General features: G+C 36.0%; 1 protein-coding gene across 2 annotated transcripts in view; it reads right to left on the reverse strand.

The window, feature by feature from the left end:
* The window catches only part of CNTN1 (contactin 1), a 309,382-nt gene that overhangs the window by 23,008 nt on the left and 266,891 nt on the right, over nucleotides 1-19,483 (reverse strand). For both annotated transcript variants that reach the window (XM_037058153.1, XM_037058154.1), the window contains 4 exons: nucleotides 17,867-17,970; nucleotides 14,437-14,623; nucleotides 11,696-11,808; nucleotides 10,798-10,954 (listed from right to left, as the gene is read on the reverse strand). In XM_037058153.1, the coding sequence (XP_036914048.1) occupies nucleotides 10,798-10,954; nucleotides 11,696-11,808; nucleotides 14,437-14,623; nucleotides 17,867-17,970 (561 nt within the window). The remainder of the gene's footprint in view (nucleotides 1-10,797; nucleotides 10,955-11,695; nucleotides 11,809-14,436; nucleotides 14,624-17,866; nucleotides 17,971-19,483) is intronic.

A 19,483-nucleotide genomic window follows, 5' to 3' on the forward strand; every position in this document is an offset into this window, starting at 1 on the left:
AAACCCACCTATCTCTCAAGCAATTTTGAACTGAGGGTTTGTTACTGACAGCTGAAAAATACTCTCATACATACCAACTCTCTGTGCACATATTTAAATTGTTCTATAACTAGAAGTAATGAATCCTTGCGTCCCTTGATCTCCTACTCTATTGGCCATGTAATTTGCCACTCTGGGCAACACCAACAACCACCTGCCATCTCTGTTTGTGCACTCAGGCCGGTATGTGCTGTTGATAGTTAAATAACTCTGCCCAACGGTTCTCTGACAAGTTTATCTCATCTCAGCTGGTTTCTCAGTTTTGCTAGATGATTAGAAAAAAATCTGTCTCCACCTGGCTGCCATTTGGACAGACATAGCATAAACCAGTATGTTAAAATTTTAACTCCTTACCTTTCTAATCATCTATTTTTTAGTAGATTATTCTCTTAAAGTAGATAATTCTACTGTTATCTAACAGAATTAAACATTTTAGTAAATGATTCTGTCAGTCAAACTGAATTCCTAGAGTTATGTCAAGTACTTTTCCACACCCCTTATCAAATTATCAGAAAATATTATTGGGCCATCTTCCAAATAAATCCTAACTATAACCACTTCTTACTTTTTTTTTTTACTGTGACCACCTTAGTCAAAGCTGCTGCTATGACTTTTCGACTTTTAACTACCCGCCCTGTTTCCAGAGATTCACAGAGGTTTTTCCCACCATTCATGAGATGGCTACTTCCTTTTAAAGAATAACTATGATAAGATTTGTAAAATATAAACCTGACCATGTCTCCTTTCTACTTTAAAGTGCTTCTCTGAATGGCGTCTCAACACAATTAAAGAAAACTTCAAAGTCCCTAGCCAGGACCTGAAAACCTTGTTGTGCAGGTCCCATCTGACCTCTCCAGTCTCCTGTGTCCACTCTCCCCATGGCTTGCTCAGCCTCAGGTGCACTGATCTCCTGCTGTTTCTTGAACCTTTAACTATATTCCTAGTGCAGGCCATGTGTTCTAGGAGGAGTATTTTTCAAGATAAACAACATGGATTATTCTCTCACTTCAGTGAATTCTGTTTCCCATGGTTCTCTCACTGGGGCAGGCTTTTCCTGCTGCTCTGATTGATAACGTAGGCTCTAGGTAGGCTTGTTCTCCACCCCACACACCTTCCTCTGCTTTTTCTTCAGTTATTCTCAGATGCCATTATCAGACACTATCACATATTGGTTAACAAACTTGACCTCTCCTTTTTAGAATTTAAGCTCTATGAGGTTTGCTTAAAGAAACAAGACTTTGACCTACACTGTTTTATGGAAGTTTTTGTCTTTAAATTACCAAGGACTTTGACATGGGCTGAATTTTCTCCCCTCAAAAATTTGTGTGTTGAAGCCCTAACCACCAATACATTAGAATGAGTGTATTTAGAGATTGTCTTTAGTCAAGATGAGCTCATTGAAGTGGGCTTAATCCAACATGACTGGTGGTCTAACAGGAGGTAAGTGTTAGCACATAGACAGAAATGGAAGAAAGACGATGTGAAGACACCTGGAGAAGGTGGCCAGCTACAAGACAAAGAGAGACAGGCCTCAGAAAAAGCCAAACCTGAGACGACTTGATACTCAGACTTCCAGTATTCAGAATTGTAAGAAAATAGATTTCAGTCACTCAAACCATCCAGGCTGCAGTCTTTTGTTATGGTGACCCGAGCAAACTAATACAGGCCCCTAAAATGCCAAATTCAATACCTTTCTTTAGTCCTTAACTTTTTCAACCCCATTTTAATTTTTACATTTTTGATATAAAGGATGCAAATTAGCATATTTAAAAGATATAATTAAACAACAACAACAACCCACCTGTACACTTACCAGTTGTTACCACCCTGTATGCTTCTTCCCAGTTGCCCTCTTCCCCCTCCCTGCACTAAGGAAACACTGTACTGAATTTTGTGTGGATCAGTTTTGGGGGGAGAAGTCCTACTTATGCCATATATGTACCTCTTTAAGCATTGCTCCATTTTTTTCTGCATCTGAGCTTCATATAAATGGATTTATGCTGTATCTATTATTCTGACTTCTTGCTTATGTGCACTATTTGGAAATTTTTATTATATGAACTCACTATGGTGTACAAGCATAAACCACATTGACCTAGCATCGATAACATCTAAATGCAAACTTGAAAAACTGTTTGCTATAAATGTGGCATGAAATTATTTAAATCTTATTTTATAAATTGATCATAAAGTTTTAAAGGAAGTTAATATTAAACAAAAAACATAAACAGAACTTCATAGAAATGGAACTATATGTAGCTTCAAACATATTAATACTGTCATTTGAATAGTAATAAGTAAAAGTTATCAGATAGTATTTTTGCTTAATTAAAAAAGATTTTATGAATAGCAAAATATTATATGAAAATCTGTTCAATGATAATACATGGGCATTGCTGTTTGGGTAGCAATTTGGCAATTGCTGAGTATTTGCCAAGTCTTTTAAATGTACTTTCTCTTTAATCCAGTAATTCTGCTTCTAGGGATCTTTACTTAAAAAAATTTGGTATCCAGAAAATAAGGTCTATGAAGGGTTACCCAAAACAACTCAGAATTTGTTTATAAAAAAGTGTGTATTTATTCTTACATGTTTAAACTTTTGTTACCTTAAAAGTACTCTGTATTTGATGCAATACATCTAATGAGACAGTTTTCCCACTATTTGAAAGAGTTTTTAAATTTGTTAATTTTGAAGCCTTTTAGTGCTTCTGTCATTTTTTGTTTCACTTCTTCCCCATCAGCAAAATGTTTCCTTTTGAGGACTTTTTTCATCCAAGGGAACCAAAAAGAAAAGTCACTTGGGGCAAGATCAGGTGAATAGGGAGGGTGGGGCATGGGGGTCATGCCATTTTGTGTCAAAAGCTGCTGAACACTCAGGATGCTGTGGGCAGGTGTGCTCATAAGTCATCCATCATGAAATGGGCAAATGTGTAGAAAGAATCTTCAAAAGATTTTCACTGAAGCTGAACACAGCCTCTCACAACAACACCCATAGGCACACTGCTACAGATGGGTTCCTAGAGCACTTATTTAGCAGGGAAGCCTGTATTACAAGGGGCTCACCCTCCAGAAGATAATTCTGTTTTTTCTGGATCTCCCCTTGTAATGATGTCTGTTTTGATGTTGTAACACTGAAAAAATAATATGGGGAGTAACTAAAAATAGTAGACGGGTTGTTATATGTGAGTCTTGGGGATCAGGTGATATTGATCATTATTTTCAATATGTCAGGTACATTTCCCTTTTAGATATTTTCATCACATATCTTCAATATAGGTTTCTTGTCCTATAATTAAACGATGTTTCTAATAATGTGAATTTCTATGTCATGAAATCAATTTAGAAATTAAGCCAATTAATTTTGTTTCTCTTATTTCATTTAGTGTCTCCTAAAGAATCCATGTTTGTCTGGGTCCTTCTTGTTAGTTTCAATGGTTGTCATGCAAATTTTTGGAGACGTGCTGCATTTTCTTTTGGAATTTCAGCATCATTCCTCCTAGTCTCTGTACTTTCCTATGTATCTCTGGGGTAAAAATGTGAATGCCACATTTCCTAGACTCTCTTGCCACTGAGAAGCACTAGGGGGAGATTGGAAGGTCATAGAAAAGCAGAAGCCACCACTGTCAACAGGTGTCAAAGGTAACGTGATGGCACTGCCCCTGGGGACCCCCCACCAGGACGAGGCAGGCAGATGGACCAGAACTGCATGTCCTTTCGACCACAATTGTTTTGTTTTTCTCAATACTAGCAGACATTCGCTCTCTTAGCTCTTGTGAAACATTTAGTTTTTTAAGACACTAATTCAATACTTGATTAAAATATCCAGAGATGTTTCATCTTTTCTAAAAGATGTATCATCTTTCACTGATAAGAGAAAGGAAGGGGTGTTGAGCAATCTACGGACTGGTCCTGTGATCTTGATTTCATTGAAAACTAGTTCAATCACTGCAGAATTGATTGAAGATTAATTTAATCAATTCTGTGATCTGCTGATTACAGCAATTGGCAAGCTGCTTGCAAGTGGTGCATTCCTCCTCATTACAGGCAGTATTGAAACTGTAGCTCAGAGAACGTAAGCCATGGACGTCCTGTGGGGGCATCAAGCCTTGCAAAGGCGTTGCATGTAATGATGGAGACAATGTTCTCCAGCAAGCTTATGAATCTTTTGTTTTCCAATATTTTTATCATGCACATTCATGGTTTTCACTTTTATAAGTAATATTCTAAAATGTTCATTTTTCCCCTGAAATGTACGTAATGCCTCCATATACATCTTTTAATAATTTATCATGGAAAAGGTCTTGCAATTTCCTTTGCATTTCAGAACAATAAAACCCTTAAATTATCCTATATATTGATGCTTTCTGAAAGAAGATCTACTTGTTCTGATCAGTCCTCAGACTTGCTCACTTCTCACCAGCTCCATGGACTCCCCCATTGTTCTACCTAATGTATTTTTTCCACTACAGCAAAAATGATCTTAAATCAGATTGTATCACTCGTCTTCTCCTGAAAGCACACCAGTGTTTTCCCACTGGACACAGGATAAAGTACAAACTTCTGACAAAAGCCTGCAAGGGAGGGGTGAGGGAGGGAGTTAGAAAGAGAGCAGAACGATGGGAATCTGAGATGTAATTGAGCCCAGGCCTTTGGCCCTGTTCATCTCTGTACCTCATCCTTCACCACTACTAAAAGCGCTGACCTCCTTTCAGCTTTGTGAACATGGCAAGCTCTTTCCTACCACTGCCTGTACGTGGGACTCTTATCTCCACTACTGTTGTATGACTAGCTCCTTTCCTTTAAATTTCAGGCTAATAATCACCTAAGTAGAGAAGCTTGACCCAATCACCCTATTCAAATTAGTTCTACCACTTTTATTTTGTATAGTAGCCAATTATTTATTCTTACAAGTCTTAATAAACCTATATATAAATAAATTTTATTATTTGGTGCTAGTCCTTTGTTTTCCTGATATCCACAAGAATGCAAGCTTCAGGGAGGGCTGGCCAATTATTGTAAACAATAGCCTAGCAGAATACCTGTCATCTTGTTAGTAGTCAGTTATTGTTTATTGTTTATTAATCAACTTCTTAGAGAACAAAAGTGTTATGCAAATATGTAATTTTTAAAAGTAAGTTTTATTCATCAGAGGAAAGTATTTACACATTATAATATTAAGGTATAATTCCAGAGACTAAGACTGTATTTCACAAACCAAAATTAAGTAAATCTAGGAAGATGATTTTAAATAATCCTTTCTATTCTTATAATCTACCCACTGAGAAATTTTCCAAACAAATTATTTCTTTTTATAAGTAAATGAACACAAAATAATATGCTAAGACTGTGGTGTTTCTTTCACTGGTAGCTAAAAGAAACTCTGAAGAAGACTCAGAAAAATCCAAGTTAGTTTAGATGCAGAGGTGGTGTATATGGCCTGACAAAGTAGTAAACTCCGCTTCCAGCGCGAGGGTGCAAAGCTACTAAAAGATAAGTAAGACTCTGGGAATTCTCTGTATGCTCAACTCTTGGAGCAAACCTGAGTCATTTAGAGTCACATTAACAATAATGAGGGCAATGATTCACTGCTCAAAGTCAAATTCAGAGATGCCCCAAATGCTACTTTGTTCATATGATGTTGGTCTGGAAAAAAAGTCCAACCATTATTAATATAATGAGAATGGTTTGCATGGCATCGATGTAATCTGGGAGCCAAGGAGAGTGGGCTGGAATGCACATGCATGAACAATGACGACTTCACTGTGCTTGTCAGTAGGGGCAGTAGATACTATTGAGTGAGTATGTGGACTGTGTGGCTGTCACATTCAAAATGACTGAGCAAGTAAGGCAACAAATCTGCATCAAATTTTGCATTACACTTGAAAATTCCCCTGTGGAAACTATTTGGATGATTCAGAAGATTGCAGCTATGGGCAACTGGTGATTGGCAGCTTAATAACAACAACAAGCTTACTCATGCATCACATCTCATAAAAAGTTTTTGGGCAAAATATAAAATCACCTGGGTGACTCAGTCCTCCTACATCCCAGATTTGGTGCCCTGTGACTTCTGGTTTTCCCCAAACTAAAATCACCTTTGAAAGGGAAGAGATTTCAGACCATTGATGAGATTCAGGAAAATACAACAGGGTAGCTGGTGGTGACTGGGAGAACTGTGTAAGGTCCCAAGGTGCCTACTTTGAAGAGGAGTGAGGTGTTATTTTCCTATGTACAACGTTTATTGTATCTTGTGTCTTCAATAAATATTTCCATTTTTCATTATTGCATGGCTGGATACCTTCTGGATAGATCTCATATTCTTTCACTAAATAAATATTTTAGCAAAGTTCCATGCAAAAGTGAAAGGGAAGAAGACTCAATATTGTCAAGATGTCAATTCTTTCCAACTTGATCAATTCAACAAAATACCAATCAAAATCCCAGCAAATGTTTTACATTATTTTGCACAATGATTCTAAAATTTGCATGGGGAGGCAAAAGACTCAGAATTGTCAACATAGCTTTGAAGGGGAATAACGAAGTCAGAGGACTGACACCACCTGACTTCAAGACTTACCATACGGAATAGTCGTCAAGGCGGTATGGTGTTGGTGAAAGAAGAGACAGATCAATGGAAGAGAATAGAGAGCTCAGAAATACACCCACATAAATATGGTCAACTGATCTTTGACAAAGGAACAAAGGCAATACATTGGAACAGAAATAATCTAAAAGGACATCCACATGAAAAAAGTGAATCTAAACAGAGACTCTATGTTCTTTATAAAAATATCTCAAAATGGATCACAGACCTAAATATGAAATGCAAAATTATAAATCTCCTGGAAGATAACATAGGAGAAAACCTAGGTGACATTGGATGAGGTGATGACTTCTTGGATACAACACCAAGGCACAGTACATGGAGGGAATATTGATAAGTTGGACTTCACTAAAATTTTAAAAACTCCTGACCCAGAAATGACAATCTCAGAGAAAGGGTTTTGAGTGAAAGTTACAATTAAGTGTTAACGAAAGGACTATGTATATAGGGCCATGCAAAAGTAGGTTTACAGCTGTTCATATAGAATATAATAATTAATAAAAATAATACAAGAAGAACTCTTATGTTTTGTGTTTTTACAACTGTAACCCTACTTTGCTCACCTTGTATGTTAGAGTTAACTTTAAATGTAAGCTACTTGTTGGCCTAGAAATACACAGGATGGATTAATCCACTTGAACCTAGAACTGATCTCACAGAAAATGTAGTAAAGGAAAATAAACTATTTGGTTATTTCAAAATGGTTAGAGAGACAGCATTTCTCTAGGGATATGTCATAATAACAAAGATAACATTTTAAATTTATGATGGTGGACTTATAAAATTGCCTTCATCTGTTATATAATATACCATTTCAAATATTTATGTTTAGTTAATTTATTCATGGTAATCAATTTCTTCACAAATGATAAAGGCCATTTACAAAGTTAGAGATGTCAGATCATTGAATTATACAGCATCCTATCATTAAAGAAGGCTAAGACTACCTACATAAAAATCATGAATGTTACCTAAGACTACACACGTATATATACACACACATACATACACATATATGAAGCTCCAAGCAATTTTGGTTTTTAAAAATGCTTACAGAGGAAATATTTGCAAAATTGATGGTACTAATATTGCAATTTAATCCAATAACACATGAATTAATTCTAAGCATCTCAACTATCTTCTTGTTCCTTTTTACTAGGCATCTTAGGCACCGGTAAGAGGACATGTGAGTAATGGAGTTAGACATCTAAAGGTTCCACCTAAAAAATGGTTTTCTTGCCCTTCCTCTTCAGCTAGTGGATTGAAGACGACAAAGTGGAAACACAAAATGTGTTTTTCATTAGTGTTTAAGTCAGTGGCTTTGGTTATATCATTTAACTTAATAGCTTGGAGTTACCAAAAATAGTAAGTTAAATGTTTAAATTGCATCATCTGTGGTAACATCAGGATAAATTACAGATTTATTAGAAGACATAAAGTCTACAAAATGAATACATAGGGACTTTACATCAAATGGAAAAGATGTCTTGTTCTTGTAGAACCTGCCCTAGACTTTACCGCTACCCCCTGTCCAAGCCAGACCATCCTCATTTTTAATCATTCTCTGATAATAACCCTGCAATTCATCTCCTTGCATCTTTCTCCCCTACATCGATATTTTCCACAGTCACTGAAGTGACCTTTGAGTGTAAATATCTGATCATGTTATTTTTACCTTGAAGGTTTCTAATGACTACTTCTTGTTCTTCAGAGGAAGTCCAGACTTTAAAATGTCCTTAAAATGCACTTACTTGACTAAAATATCTATACTCTGTTTAAAACTAAAAAGAAATATAAAAGCTCAAGAAATGCACATTCATACATAAATAATAAAATACATGCTTCTTTGTGGATATTTATTTATGACCAAGGACCACTGTCAATCTCTATTCTAAAATTTGTAGTGAACATGTGACAAGTCAAATTTGCTTAAAAATAATTTTCAAAAAACTGTAGCTATCTTTACATTATTCTTACTTTAGCTCACAATGATGTATAAGCACAAAAGATTCTTAAGAGAAAATATAGAATTTATTACAAATAGCATATATGTGATGAACCATTCGCAGTTGTACATTTGCCTTGATGTGAACCATAAACATTTGATAGGGAATAATTTACTAAGCCAGCAGATAGCAGTGCTCAGGCCAGAGAGTTGCAGTTACAGATTGTCATGTCTAGTACACTTTCTATAGTGTCTCCAACATGAAGTCTGAATCTTTGTAAGAATGACCTTGGGAATTAGCCTATGACATAATACACATCATGAGCCTACTGGGAAGTATATCCACATTCTAGACATCCAAACTATAATTTAAATTGCCCAAATTATTTTAACTAAATTTTACTCTATAAAAATCACGAATGTATTCAATAATTATTTGTCTCCTGTCCTGTGCCAGACATATACCCTAAATGCTGGGGATATGAAGGCTGAAAAAAGGAAAAAAACCAAACAAACAAAACCTTACTCTTATGTCTCACGGAACTTACTTTCAGGTAATAATGTTTTACATGCAAGACAATCACCAAAATAAAGTAATGAATACGACCAATTTAAATAGTTATAAATATTAAAAAGAAAATAAAGCGGCAATATGATATGACAAAAAAATGAGAGTAGGGGGCACTCTGACATGGAAGGCCACATAGTTCTTCCCTAAGGAGATGACATCTCAACACCAACAACAGTGACAAGAACGAACCTGCCATGCCAAGATGCGGAGATTCTAGACAGCAGCCAGAGCAAGTGCAGATGCTTCAAGATAGGAGTAATGTTGACGTGTTCGAGGAGGGAAAGTTAATGGAGCAAGGGAGAAATCACTTATTGAGGTGGGGGAGTATGACAGGGCCAGGACATAGGACACTCTAGGCCACAGTAAGAAAAGTAAATTTTGTTCTATAGGATGTCTTTCTAAGAGGAGAGTTATATGATTTGACTCCCTCTGGCTGCTGCATTGAGAATGGACTAAAGGAAGTCAAAATCGAAAGCCCAGAAATGTATTTGAATTGCAGTAGAGCCCGCAGAGATGATTGCCAGCTGGGCTCGAAGGGGTGTGGGAATATGTAACCGGCAGCACACGTAGGTGTGTGGACTGTGCCTGAGTTCTGTAGGCAACTAATGAATATTTCTTAAATGAATGAAGGAACAGCATAACTCAAAATGAACATTGACCTAGTAATATATTATATTCCTGGCTACACCATTTAGGCATGAAAACTGAAACAAGAAAAAATTAGAACTCTTTTAAATGTCCTAGAAAACGCAAATTTTCCATTTGTGTTTACTGCTTCTCTCACTATAAACAATTTGCAAATAAATTCAAATTTAAATTTCAAAAGTATAGAATGGTACTAATTCCCAAATAGCTGACATTTCCTACCATTAATTCCATAGTTTCTTTATGCAGTTATGGTCAGACTAAAAGTTATGGCATTCATTAAAAGATATTTTATTAATTTAATATACAAATATCCATTCTTTAGGTATAAATAGCTAACTTCTTTCTAAGGCAATTATTCCCATCTCTGATTTAGTATCTTCTAGTATTTCAGTCTATCATAAAATTTTCAAATTAACATCTATTTTAATTTTGTATAATTAAACTAACTATATTATCTATCCAGGCAGAGAAAAAAAAAACAAATAATAGAGTTCTATAAACCCCCCAAAAGGAAGAAATTTCTGCCTCAAACTATCCAAAGCTGTGAGAAAGAATTAGATTTTGCAGAGAAAGAACAGACACACTGAGATAGAGTGGGAGGTGGTAGAGGAATCATCATTTGCTGTCTTTATATTCCACTACTATAGTAATATGTGTAAGACAAAGAAAGGTGGGTTAGAAGAATATCAATAATAGTCCAGTGAATTTCCTTTTGATAAAGAAAAGTATGGATATTATTATCTAATGATCTGGTATTATGTCGCATTTTATTGCACTATGGTATTTTAATCATACTTTGACATCCAGAAAATAACCAGCAAGTGTATGGTACGTGGCCAGTTCTCATTTGTGACTCCTAGAGGAAGAAATGTCAAGCTCCGGGGCATTGATATCAGTGTGACCATCAGTCCTACCTTTAGTCTTAGGAATCCATAGGGCCTAGACCCTTACAAGTACCCAACTGGAATGTGTCTTAAATGACTGGCTTACCTGAAATTTTGACTTGAGATACCACTCCATCTCCTCCATCACTGTGCGCGCGAACTTCTACGACATACTCTCCATCCCTGGGGATCGGGACCTCTATGGAATGTTTGTGAGTTGAATACAGTTTGCCATCGTGCTGGCCGTCAGGTCTATAGAGCACCTTGAAAAATCCCAACAGGTGTATACTTAATACAGTGGTGAGAGTGAGCCAGTACCCGCCACTAAAATGGAAACATTCCTATACTTTCATTAATAATGTAAGCCCTAGGGTTGCTATGTGTCATAATTGCTGGAAAATTGTTATTCATCATTCATAAAAAATAAATTTCACCTATATTTTAAGATTGTGTGAGAGGATGTGCCTTAAGCATCTGAATTTTATCTTTTTGATATGACTTAAAATAGAGGGGAAAATGTATTTAAAAAAATAAATAGTAGAAGATGAGGGCTCTTTCAATATATTGAAGTAATCTAAAAATTGCCTCATCATTACAATTTTTCCACATTGTTCCTAAAATTTAGCACACATGGGAAAATGTGATAAGATGCATATTCATCAATACTTCAAAGAGTTTGCTGTGTGCTAGGCAACTCTTATGTCCATTATGGTCAAACAGAAATGGATTCTTTGTTTCTGTTCTTCAGGAAATGATTATCCTAACAACTCTGTGCTTTAAAGCAGTTATTCTATCTTGCTCACTTGACATAGAATTTTCTTAGACTTCACTGGAGGTCTTTCTCATTTCAAAATTTATCATGGCACGGCGTCATCTGATTTCGTTCTATGGCTAGAATAAGAACACCAAATGGGTTTTGCTAAAATAGCAAAAAGTCCAAACATCAATTACTCTTTGTAAGAGTGAAGCTTCTATATAAAACACTCCTAGAATCTTCTATCTACCTTATATCCCGTCACTGTCGATTCATTTGATAGTGCGACCACGTGATCCCAGGTAATGATGTACCGTGAACCAGACCTTATGGAACTGATGATCCTCGGCGGCTGGCTCGGAGCTGTGAAAAGTAATAACGTGTGACTGACCATCCCCACATCCAGCTTCAGGTCTGCAAGCTGCACTGAATCGGGAACCATAATGCTGGTGATAATGAGGTGGCCACAGCAGCTCATTCTGATGAGTACTTATATATGCCAGGCACTATGCTAAGCCCTTTACCTCCATGGGTGCATTTCATGCACCCCACAGTCCTGTGAGGTATGTAACACAACTTTTATTAACCTCTCATCATCCTTCACTTGGGTTTCTTTCTGAACAGGTCATGAAACTGCTGTTTCCAAGGTTCTCAATTACTTCTACTTGGCTCAATCAAAGTCCCATTTTTATTCTTTTTAAATTTAACATTTTTGAAGCCTTTCACAGAATTGACCTCTTAATTCCTTTTTGAATCCCATTCTTTTTTTTTTAATTTATTTAACTTTTGTTCAAGTACAGTTTTCTTTCGGGATCCCATTCTTTTTTTCAATTCATGATGTTTTAATACCTGTTTCTGCCTCTTAACCTCTCTGGCTGCTTGTTCTCATTACCGTGCTTTGCTGTCTCCATGTTTTCTGCTCAATTTTTACCTGTTGGAATGAATGGCTTAGGACTTGATCCTGAGCACCCTTCTCTCCTCTGTGAATCTTCCCTACATCTTACATCTGGGCCCACAGCTTTAAGTGCTGATAGTTGTATCTCAACCTCTAATCTTTTTCATAACCTCTAAACATACGTGTGTAACTGCCAATCTCTACTTGAATGTCTAAGAGCCTTTTCAAATGTAATAAAATCAAGATGGGACATTTGTAATGTCCCCCAAATGTGCCTATGAGACTTTCGCAATCAAACCTCCAGTGTCTCAAACAAAAATCTAGTACTCAGTTTTTCATTTTGTGCATTGCCAGCATCCAAATAGCAGCAGGTTGTCAATGCTGCCTGCAGAAAATCCTCCACTTCTCTCCACTAACGCCACCATTTCTTTCTCCAACCACTAAAACAGCCTCCTAATTCGCTATTCTGCTTACACTCTTATTCACTACTACCCACTGTCAATCTAGAATCCAGAATGTTTATTTTTAAACCTAAATTAGGCATTACTCTCTGCCTTAAAATCTTCCAAAGGCTTCTTACACTTAAGAAGAGCTCAAAGTCCTTATTATGACCTCCAAGGCCATTCATAGTTTGATGCCAGTACATTTCCCCTCCTCATCTCAGAACCTATATCCTGGCCCCCTGGCCTTTCCACACTTAAAACAGCAATGTCTTCCCACCTAAATGCTCCGCATTAGTTATTTTCTCTTCCTGAAACAACCTCTCCTTTCCCCCACCCTCAGTTGTCACATATGGGTCCTTCTTATTACTCATATTCTAGCATAAATAGCATCTTCTCACAGAAATCATTCCTGACCACCCAAATAGAATTTGGCTCTTGCCAAAGTCACTCTCAATTTTATTGTCTCTTTATTCATTTGCTGTCCTGTTATCTGATATATCCATATTTATTTGTCAGGGATTTAGTTATATTTTTTATTGCTTTGTTTCATTTATCTCTCCTTCCATTAGGTTGTAATCCATGACAATAGGATATCAGGCTAGTTTGATGTCTTTTGTATCCTCAACACCTTTAACAGTGCTGGGCACTTAGCATAGTTTTGATACATGAATAAATGGGTAAAGTACAAAGAAATAAATGCTTCTTTCACAAATGAGGGAACTGAGGTTTAAAGATGTGAAGCAATTTGTCTATTGTTACACAATTCTTCAAGTAGCAGAAATAGATCTGAAATTCATGTACAACATCAAAGTCTGGCTCTTACCACCGTGTTTTGTTAGAAGTTTCTTTTTTCCCAAGTAAATTGCATAATTTTTTAACCCTAATTCAACTTGGTTCAAGAAAGAGATATCAAAGTAAAGCCTGAGAGAAGAGAATGCACAGAAATTGGAGCAGGCGAGTGGTCTTCTTATTTGAACAATGAGAGCATGTGGTGATCAGGGAGTGATATAGTGCTATAACATTTGCACTGTGCAACGATGGATGTGTGTAAATCAAAGCACAGAAAAATTAAGCAGCCTTGGCTAGTTTGGCTCAGTTGATTGAGTGCCAACCTTCAAACCAAAGGGTCGCCAGTTCAATTCTCAGTCAGAGCAAATGGCTGCATTGCAGGCCAGGTCCCTAGTAGGGGGCACCTGAGAGGCAACCAAACATTGATTTTTCTCTCCTCATTCTCCCTCCCTCCCTTACTCTCTAAAAATAAATAAATAAAATGTTTAAAAGAAAAGAAAAATTAAGCAGAAGTTGAATTTTCTCGTGCTATCAATGTATTCTTATAAAAACAAAGTTTAAATAATAAGAGAGTGAATACAAATTGATTATAAAATGGTATAAAATTTTGAGGAGAGTCTTTACAAAGAGAGGTTCCATAGTTTTATTTTCATTGAGCACTATTATATAAAGGCATTCTCCACATTTTTCATTATCTACATTAACTAACAGTTTTTTAAAGTTTCCGTGTGATTGCAGTGGAAAACATTAAAAACCAAATGTGCTAAGATTGCTAGGTAGTACATGTCTCTCAAAGGCACCTTCATCATGACTGAATCAAGTACTTGTTTTTGACAATGTTAAAAGGTAAACGCTGAGACTCACGTGCTTTCCTGGTGAAGGTCTCAATCATCTCGCTGGGAGGTCCACACCCCGCACTGTTGCAGGCTCTGACTTCCACAAAGTACTGTGTGTCAGGCAGAAGGTTCTCCAGCCTGGCCGAGTACTCTTGGCTGTGGACTTGAACTCTGTGTGCAGCTGCTTCCTTGTCATGGGCAGACCAGTACCGAATCTGCAAACAGTCAAGTGGAGTAATATTTTGTCATGGTTCAGACACGTGAGTTGTGAAGTTATTTTCAGCTGTCTGTGTCACCACTGATGTTGACTGAGTATTATAGTCTCAAATATTTCTTAACATCACTAACATTTCTTTCAGTCTTAGACTATAGCAGGGCGAACAACACACATGTGATTAAAGTTGACCAGGACAAATCAAAGGCTCATGTGACTGCTGGAAAGAATACTTACACTGACAAAGGAAAAAAGAAATAAAAACAAAAACCCTCCATAAGATTTACTTTGAAAACATAAACTGTTCTCCAGAAGTATTTGCAGCAATAATTTTTAACACCTATTCCCTGCTTTATTTCTGTTTACATAATTTCAACTTTGTTATGAACCATTGATAAAGCAGCCTGACCAGAATACAACCTTGATTAACAAAAAAATAGTCATCGTATAGCCAGTGAAATAACTTTCTGTTGTCTCATTTCAGAAGAATGTATATATTATCTACCTTAAACCTATATAGGGGCCAGATATGAAAGAAATATTATACTTAATACCTTCATTAATTGTAGAAATTATACACCTTTTAAAATAATTTTAAAAAATTTATCCATGTTGTGATTTAAGATGATTACTTTTATCAACCAAAATATCAATGTCAACCTTTATTGTTTCTCAAAATTTAAGTAAAAGCTATGAACGATAATTTTCACTCTTCAAATAATGTTTCCTTGTTCAGAAATTTATCATTATATCTAAGTTTATAAGTAAAAGGAAGGAAGTATTTATAAGTATACTGGTATTTTATAGATTTTAAATGCCCTGTCTATAAAATAATGGGATTTTAATTTCACAATTAATCAAAATGACTTAAAAATAATATCTATTATTTATATTATCCTGAACTTTCATTTATATAAAATGCACATAAAGCCACTATAAAATGGAACTGGATGACTCAGATACACTTGGTAACAAAGTGAGATTTATAGGTTGAATGAGCACATTTCAGAACAAGGGTTAGTTACTAATTGCTTTTTGGTTTCCTTTGCAATGTTTTTATTTTGTTTACTTGCACTCATTTTTCTGATAACAGTATTTCCTTATGGTTTTGATAGAATCTTTTTGGAACACCTATCACCTGACCAGACGGATGGCCTCGGAGACGAGGAACTGAAATTCCACCCAGTGGCTCCAAAGGCTGAACTCAGCAGAGAAAAGACTTTCTAAGAACAGCACCCTCCTCAAGAAGGTGGGAGTTTCCTGGTGCCAGAAGTGATCAGGACGCAACTACAGTCATTTGAGAAGGAGAAAGATGGCCTATACTGCAGTGGGCATTTGAACTAGTTGATATAAAAGGCCTCTTCACAGCTTGACAAAGAGACATAAAATGAACATTTATATTTCTAAGAAAATGCCAGGCACCACAGAGGACCATTCACAGAAATCATCTCAACAAACCTGGAATTCACTCTGATTTCTAGCAAACAAAACTGAAATCCATGGGGTTCATGCATTCTTACATGCATGCTTGTTGACTGAATGTATACCACATTTTGAAATCTGTATTCTACTATAGCAACTTTTTTATCCAGTTTAAGAGGAGAAACTTTTAAACAAGGTTAATATAACAAAAGCTAGTTCTAAAAACTATGCACTAAAATGAGTAATAAAATTTTTCTGCTATCTCACCCAAAATTCCGCGAGGGATTTTGGCAATGCAAAAGGAAAGAGCAAAGCTTTCATTCATTTAGTCTTTGCACCTGTATCCTATGACTTCACTCATCTGACATTGACTAGGATCTGTCACAGAGCCTCCATGAAAATTCACAATAAATTAAAGCACTGACTTAGCTATGTTCGGCTATGTTACTAGGGAGCAGAAAGAGTTATTGACTGTGCCGATTGTCCCTGACTTCCCTATTTAAGAACATAAGAGTTGTATGACATTTTCATAGTCTGTGCAACCTTTGCAAATAGAAGTGTCTTATTCAAATTGACTTGACTGAATACTCAGTCTCTCCTTAATTTAGGACATATGTTTACACATAACTTACAATATTTTAGAGAATCCTAAAACAAATAGTAGAGGGATATATGTAAAATATAACAACATCTTTTTTATCTGAACTAGCTACTGGCCATACTCTCAGAGTTAATTTCCACGCAGTTGATAACTTTGCGCTATTGGTTGCCATTGAGTTTCTTATTGCGGTGAAGCAGCAACATTAATTTGTGAGAAAATTGCTTGGAGTGAATGTATACCTGCTACCTGTAGTCGTGTAGCAGAGTGAATGTATTGCTTTTGATTAATCAGTGGGGAGACCAAAAGGGGACCTGGATAAATTAGTGGAAATGGAGTACCACCACAAAAACAAACAAACAAACAAACAATTGAACGAATAAAAACAAAAGCCCACTTTATAGATAGTAAATCATAAACTAATTTTATATGTTAGAGCCCTATACAGTGTGTTTACTCCTATGTAATGCTGTGATATTTTATAACTTTAACTTTTACCCTACATGTTCCTGGCTAATTCTAATTGGTCCTTTAAGATCAGTTTAACTCTGGCTAGTGTGGCTCAGTGGATTGAGCGCAGGCCTGTGAACCACACAATCGCAGTTCAACTCCCAGTCAGGGCACATGCCTGGTTGCAGGCCAGTTCCCAGCGGGGGGCTCACGAGAGGCAATGGTACATTGATATTTTCTTCTTCTCCCCTTCCCTTCCTCTCTAAAGATAAACAAATGAAATCTTTTAAAAAAATCAGTTTAAGGGATGTTTTCTTTGGGACATTCTGAATGTCACCCATTTTCTGAATCCGAAGGTGACATTATGAAATACACAGTTGGTATTTTGTAATTGTTTCCTTTAGGAGTGGAACTACTGAGCCAAATAGTATGGACAATTTAAGGATGCTTTTGATAAATTATTAAAGTGTTTTCCAAAACACTTAAAATTTACTTTTCTGAGAATTTTTGTCTCAAAAGATCTTGCTTAACCATAAGCACTATTACCTGAGTTTTGATTTTGGCCTATAGTTCCTCAACCTGTAGGACTCTACATCTCTCCTGGGTAAGCCAGTCAGGGATCTCTGCTTTACTCTTAAAAAATGCTTATAAATGCCCCACAGGATGTATCGTGTTGGCTGCCATATACGTCAGAGGGAGACAAAACATGGAAGGATGCAACATGCTAATACATTTACCAACAGATAGATTTAACTTAATAAAAACTGAACTTACTTGATAGCTTTCCACTATTTTTTCCACAACGTGTTCCCAGTGAACAGATATCTCAGAAGATGATAACACTTTCACACCTACTCCTGTTGGGGCTTCACTGGGAGCTGAAATTCGATGAACACATAATATTCATATATAAGATGCCTAGAACATGAACTTCAAACACCACCATTTTTGGTATGGATGAATTGAAATTATATTTAAATATTCGAAATAATTTTGATATTTAAAAAATAAGTCCAATAATTTTAGTACCTTTTTCTCTATTTTTTAATATTTATTTTATGATGATTGGTGATATGTACACACATATTCATACATGTGAATCTTAATATACACATGCACACACGGAATAGAAAATGAAAAGCTTCATGGATCTCTCTGATACATGTGCGCAAGAACACTATTTGTTCATTTCTTCCAACCAATCTACCTAAGAAAGCCTGTGGATGCAAAAAAAATTTATTATATTAGCTTATCAACTCTACATGATCAAAAATAGGAAATTTGGTGTTTATAATAGAAAATTATTCATTAAATGTAATTTTCAATTTTCTCCTACTTTCTTTTTATGAGCTAAAGACACATAGCAACACTGCCCACTTTTTCGTTTACGTTCAGGCTAAAACTGTTTTATTTTATTTTTAAGAACCTTTGAAACAGGTTTGACAGCCACCACTTCTTGGACTCAGGAAAACTTTTATAAGTCTAATCTGTTATCTGGGCATCAAGTCAAATATGTATCAAAACGGCCTCTGTTCCATGGAAAAAAGTAATCTACATCACTTATGAAACTTACACAAAGAAACTAAGAAATTTAAGCAGGGGTGATCAATTTTTATTGTTTTTTATTAACAAACCATAATTCTCTTTCATGTTAAAAATGTCCTGCGGAGGAACACTGTTGCCTTTCCAAATGAGGGTAAACATGCAGCAGTATGATTGGTTTCTTGTAGTAAAAGAAAGGATGAACACACAGGCTTTGGCACATTTGGGTTTTATAAGACTCATGGAACATTTAGGAAATAAATATATTTTAATATAAAAGGCCATGACTGCAGGAATTAAAAGTTGGGTTGTTGCCTGATTAACAACAAATAAAGCAACAAAAAATTTGCTGTTCGGTGAGAAGATAACTTTAAATTATTAACACTGAGCCATTATAATTCTGCTGAATCAGAATAAGCATAGAGAAAGTTCAGTTATTATTTGGGACTAAAAAGTCCTGAATTGGCCCTGGCTGGTGTAGCTCAGTAGATTGAGTGTGGACCTGTGAACCACAGGGGTCAGTCATGGTTTTGATTCCCAGTCAGGGCACATGCCTGGGTGGCAGGTCTGGTCCCCAGTTGGGGGCATGCGAGTGCAACTACACATTGATATTTCTCTCCCTCTCTCCTTCCCTTCCCCTCACTCTAAAAATACATAAATAAAATCTTTTTAAAAAAATTCCTTAATTGATTATAAACTTAAATAATGTCTGCTTTTCTGTTTTTTTCTGTCTTTAGTTAACTAACTTATATACACATACATGCACATGGAAGGTTGCCTTTTATGTTTGTGTTGAAAGTAAAGATCATGAGATGATTTGAGTAGATATTAATTTTTAACAAACATGAT

Source organism: Sturnira hondurensis, unplaced genomic scaffold, assembly GCF_014824575.4.
Source record: "Sturnira hondurensis isolate 20B ecotype Veracruz unplaced genomic scaffold, ASM1482457v3 Scaffold0009935, whole genome shotgun sequence".
NCBI classification, from domain to species: Eukaryota; Metazoa; Chordata; class Mammalia; order Chiroptera; family Phyllostomidae; genus Sturnira; species Sturnira hondurensis.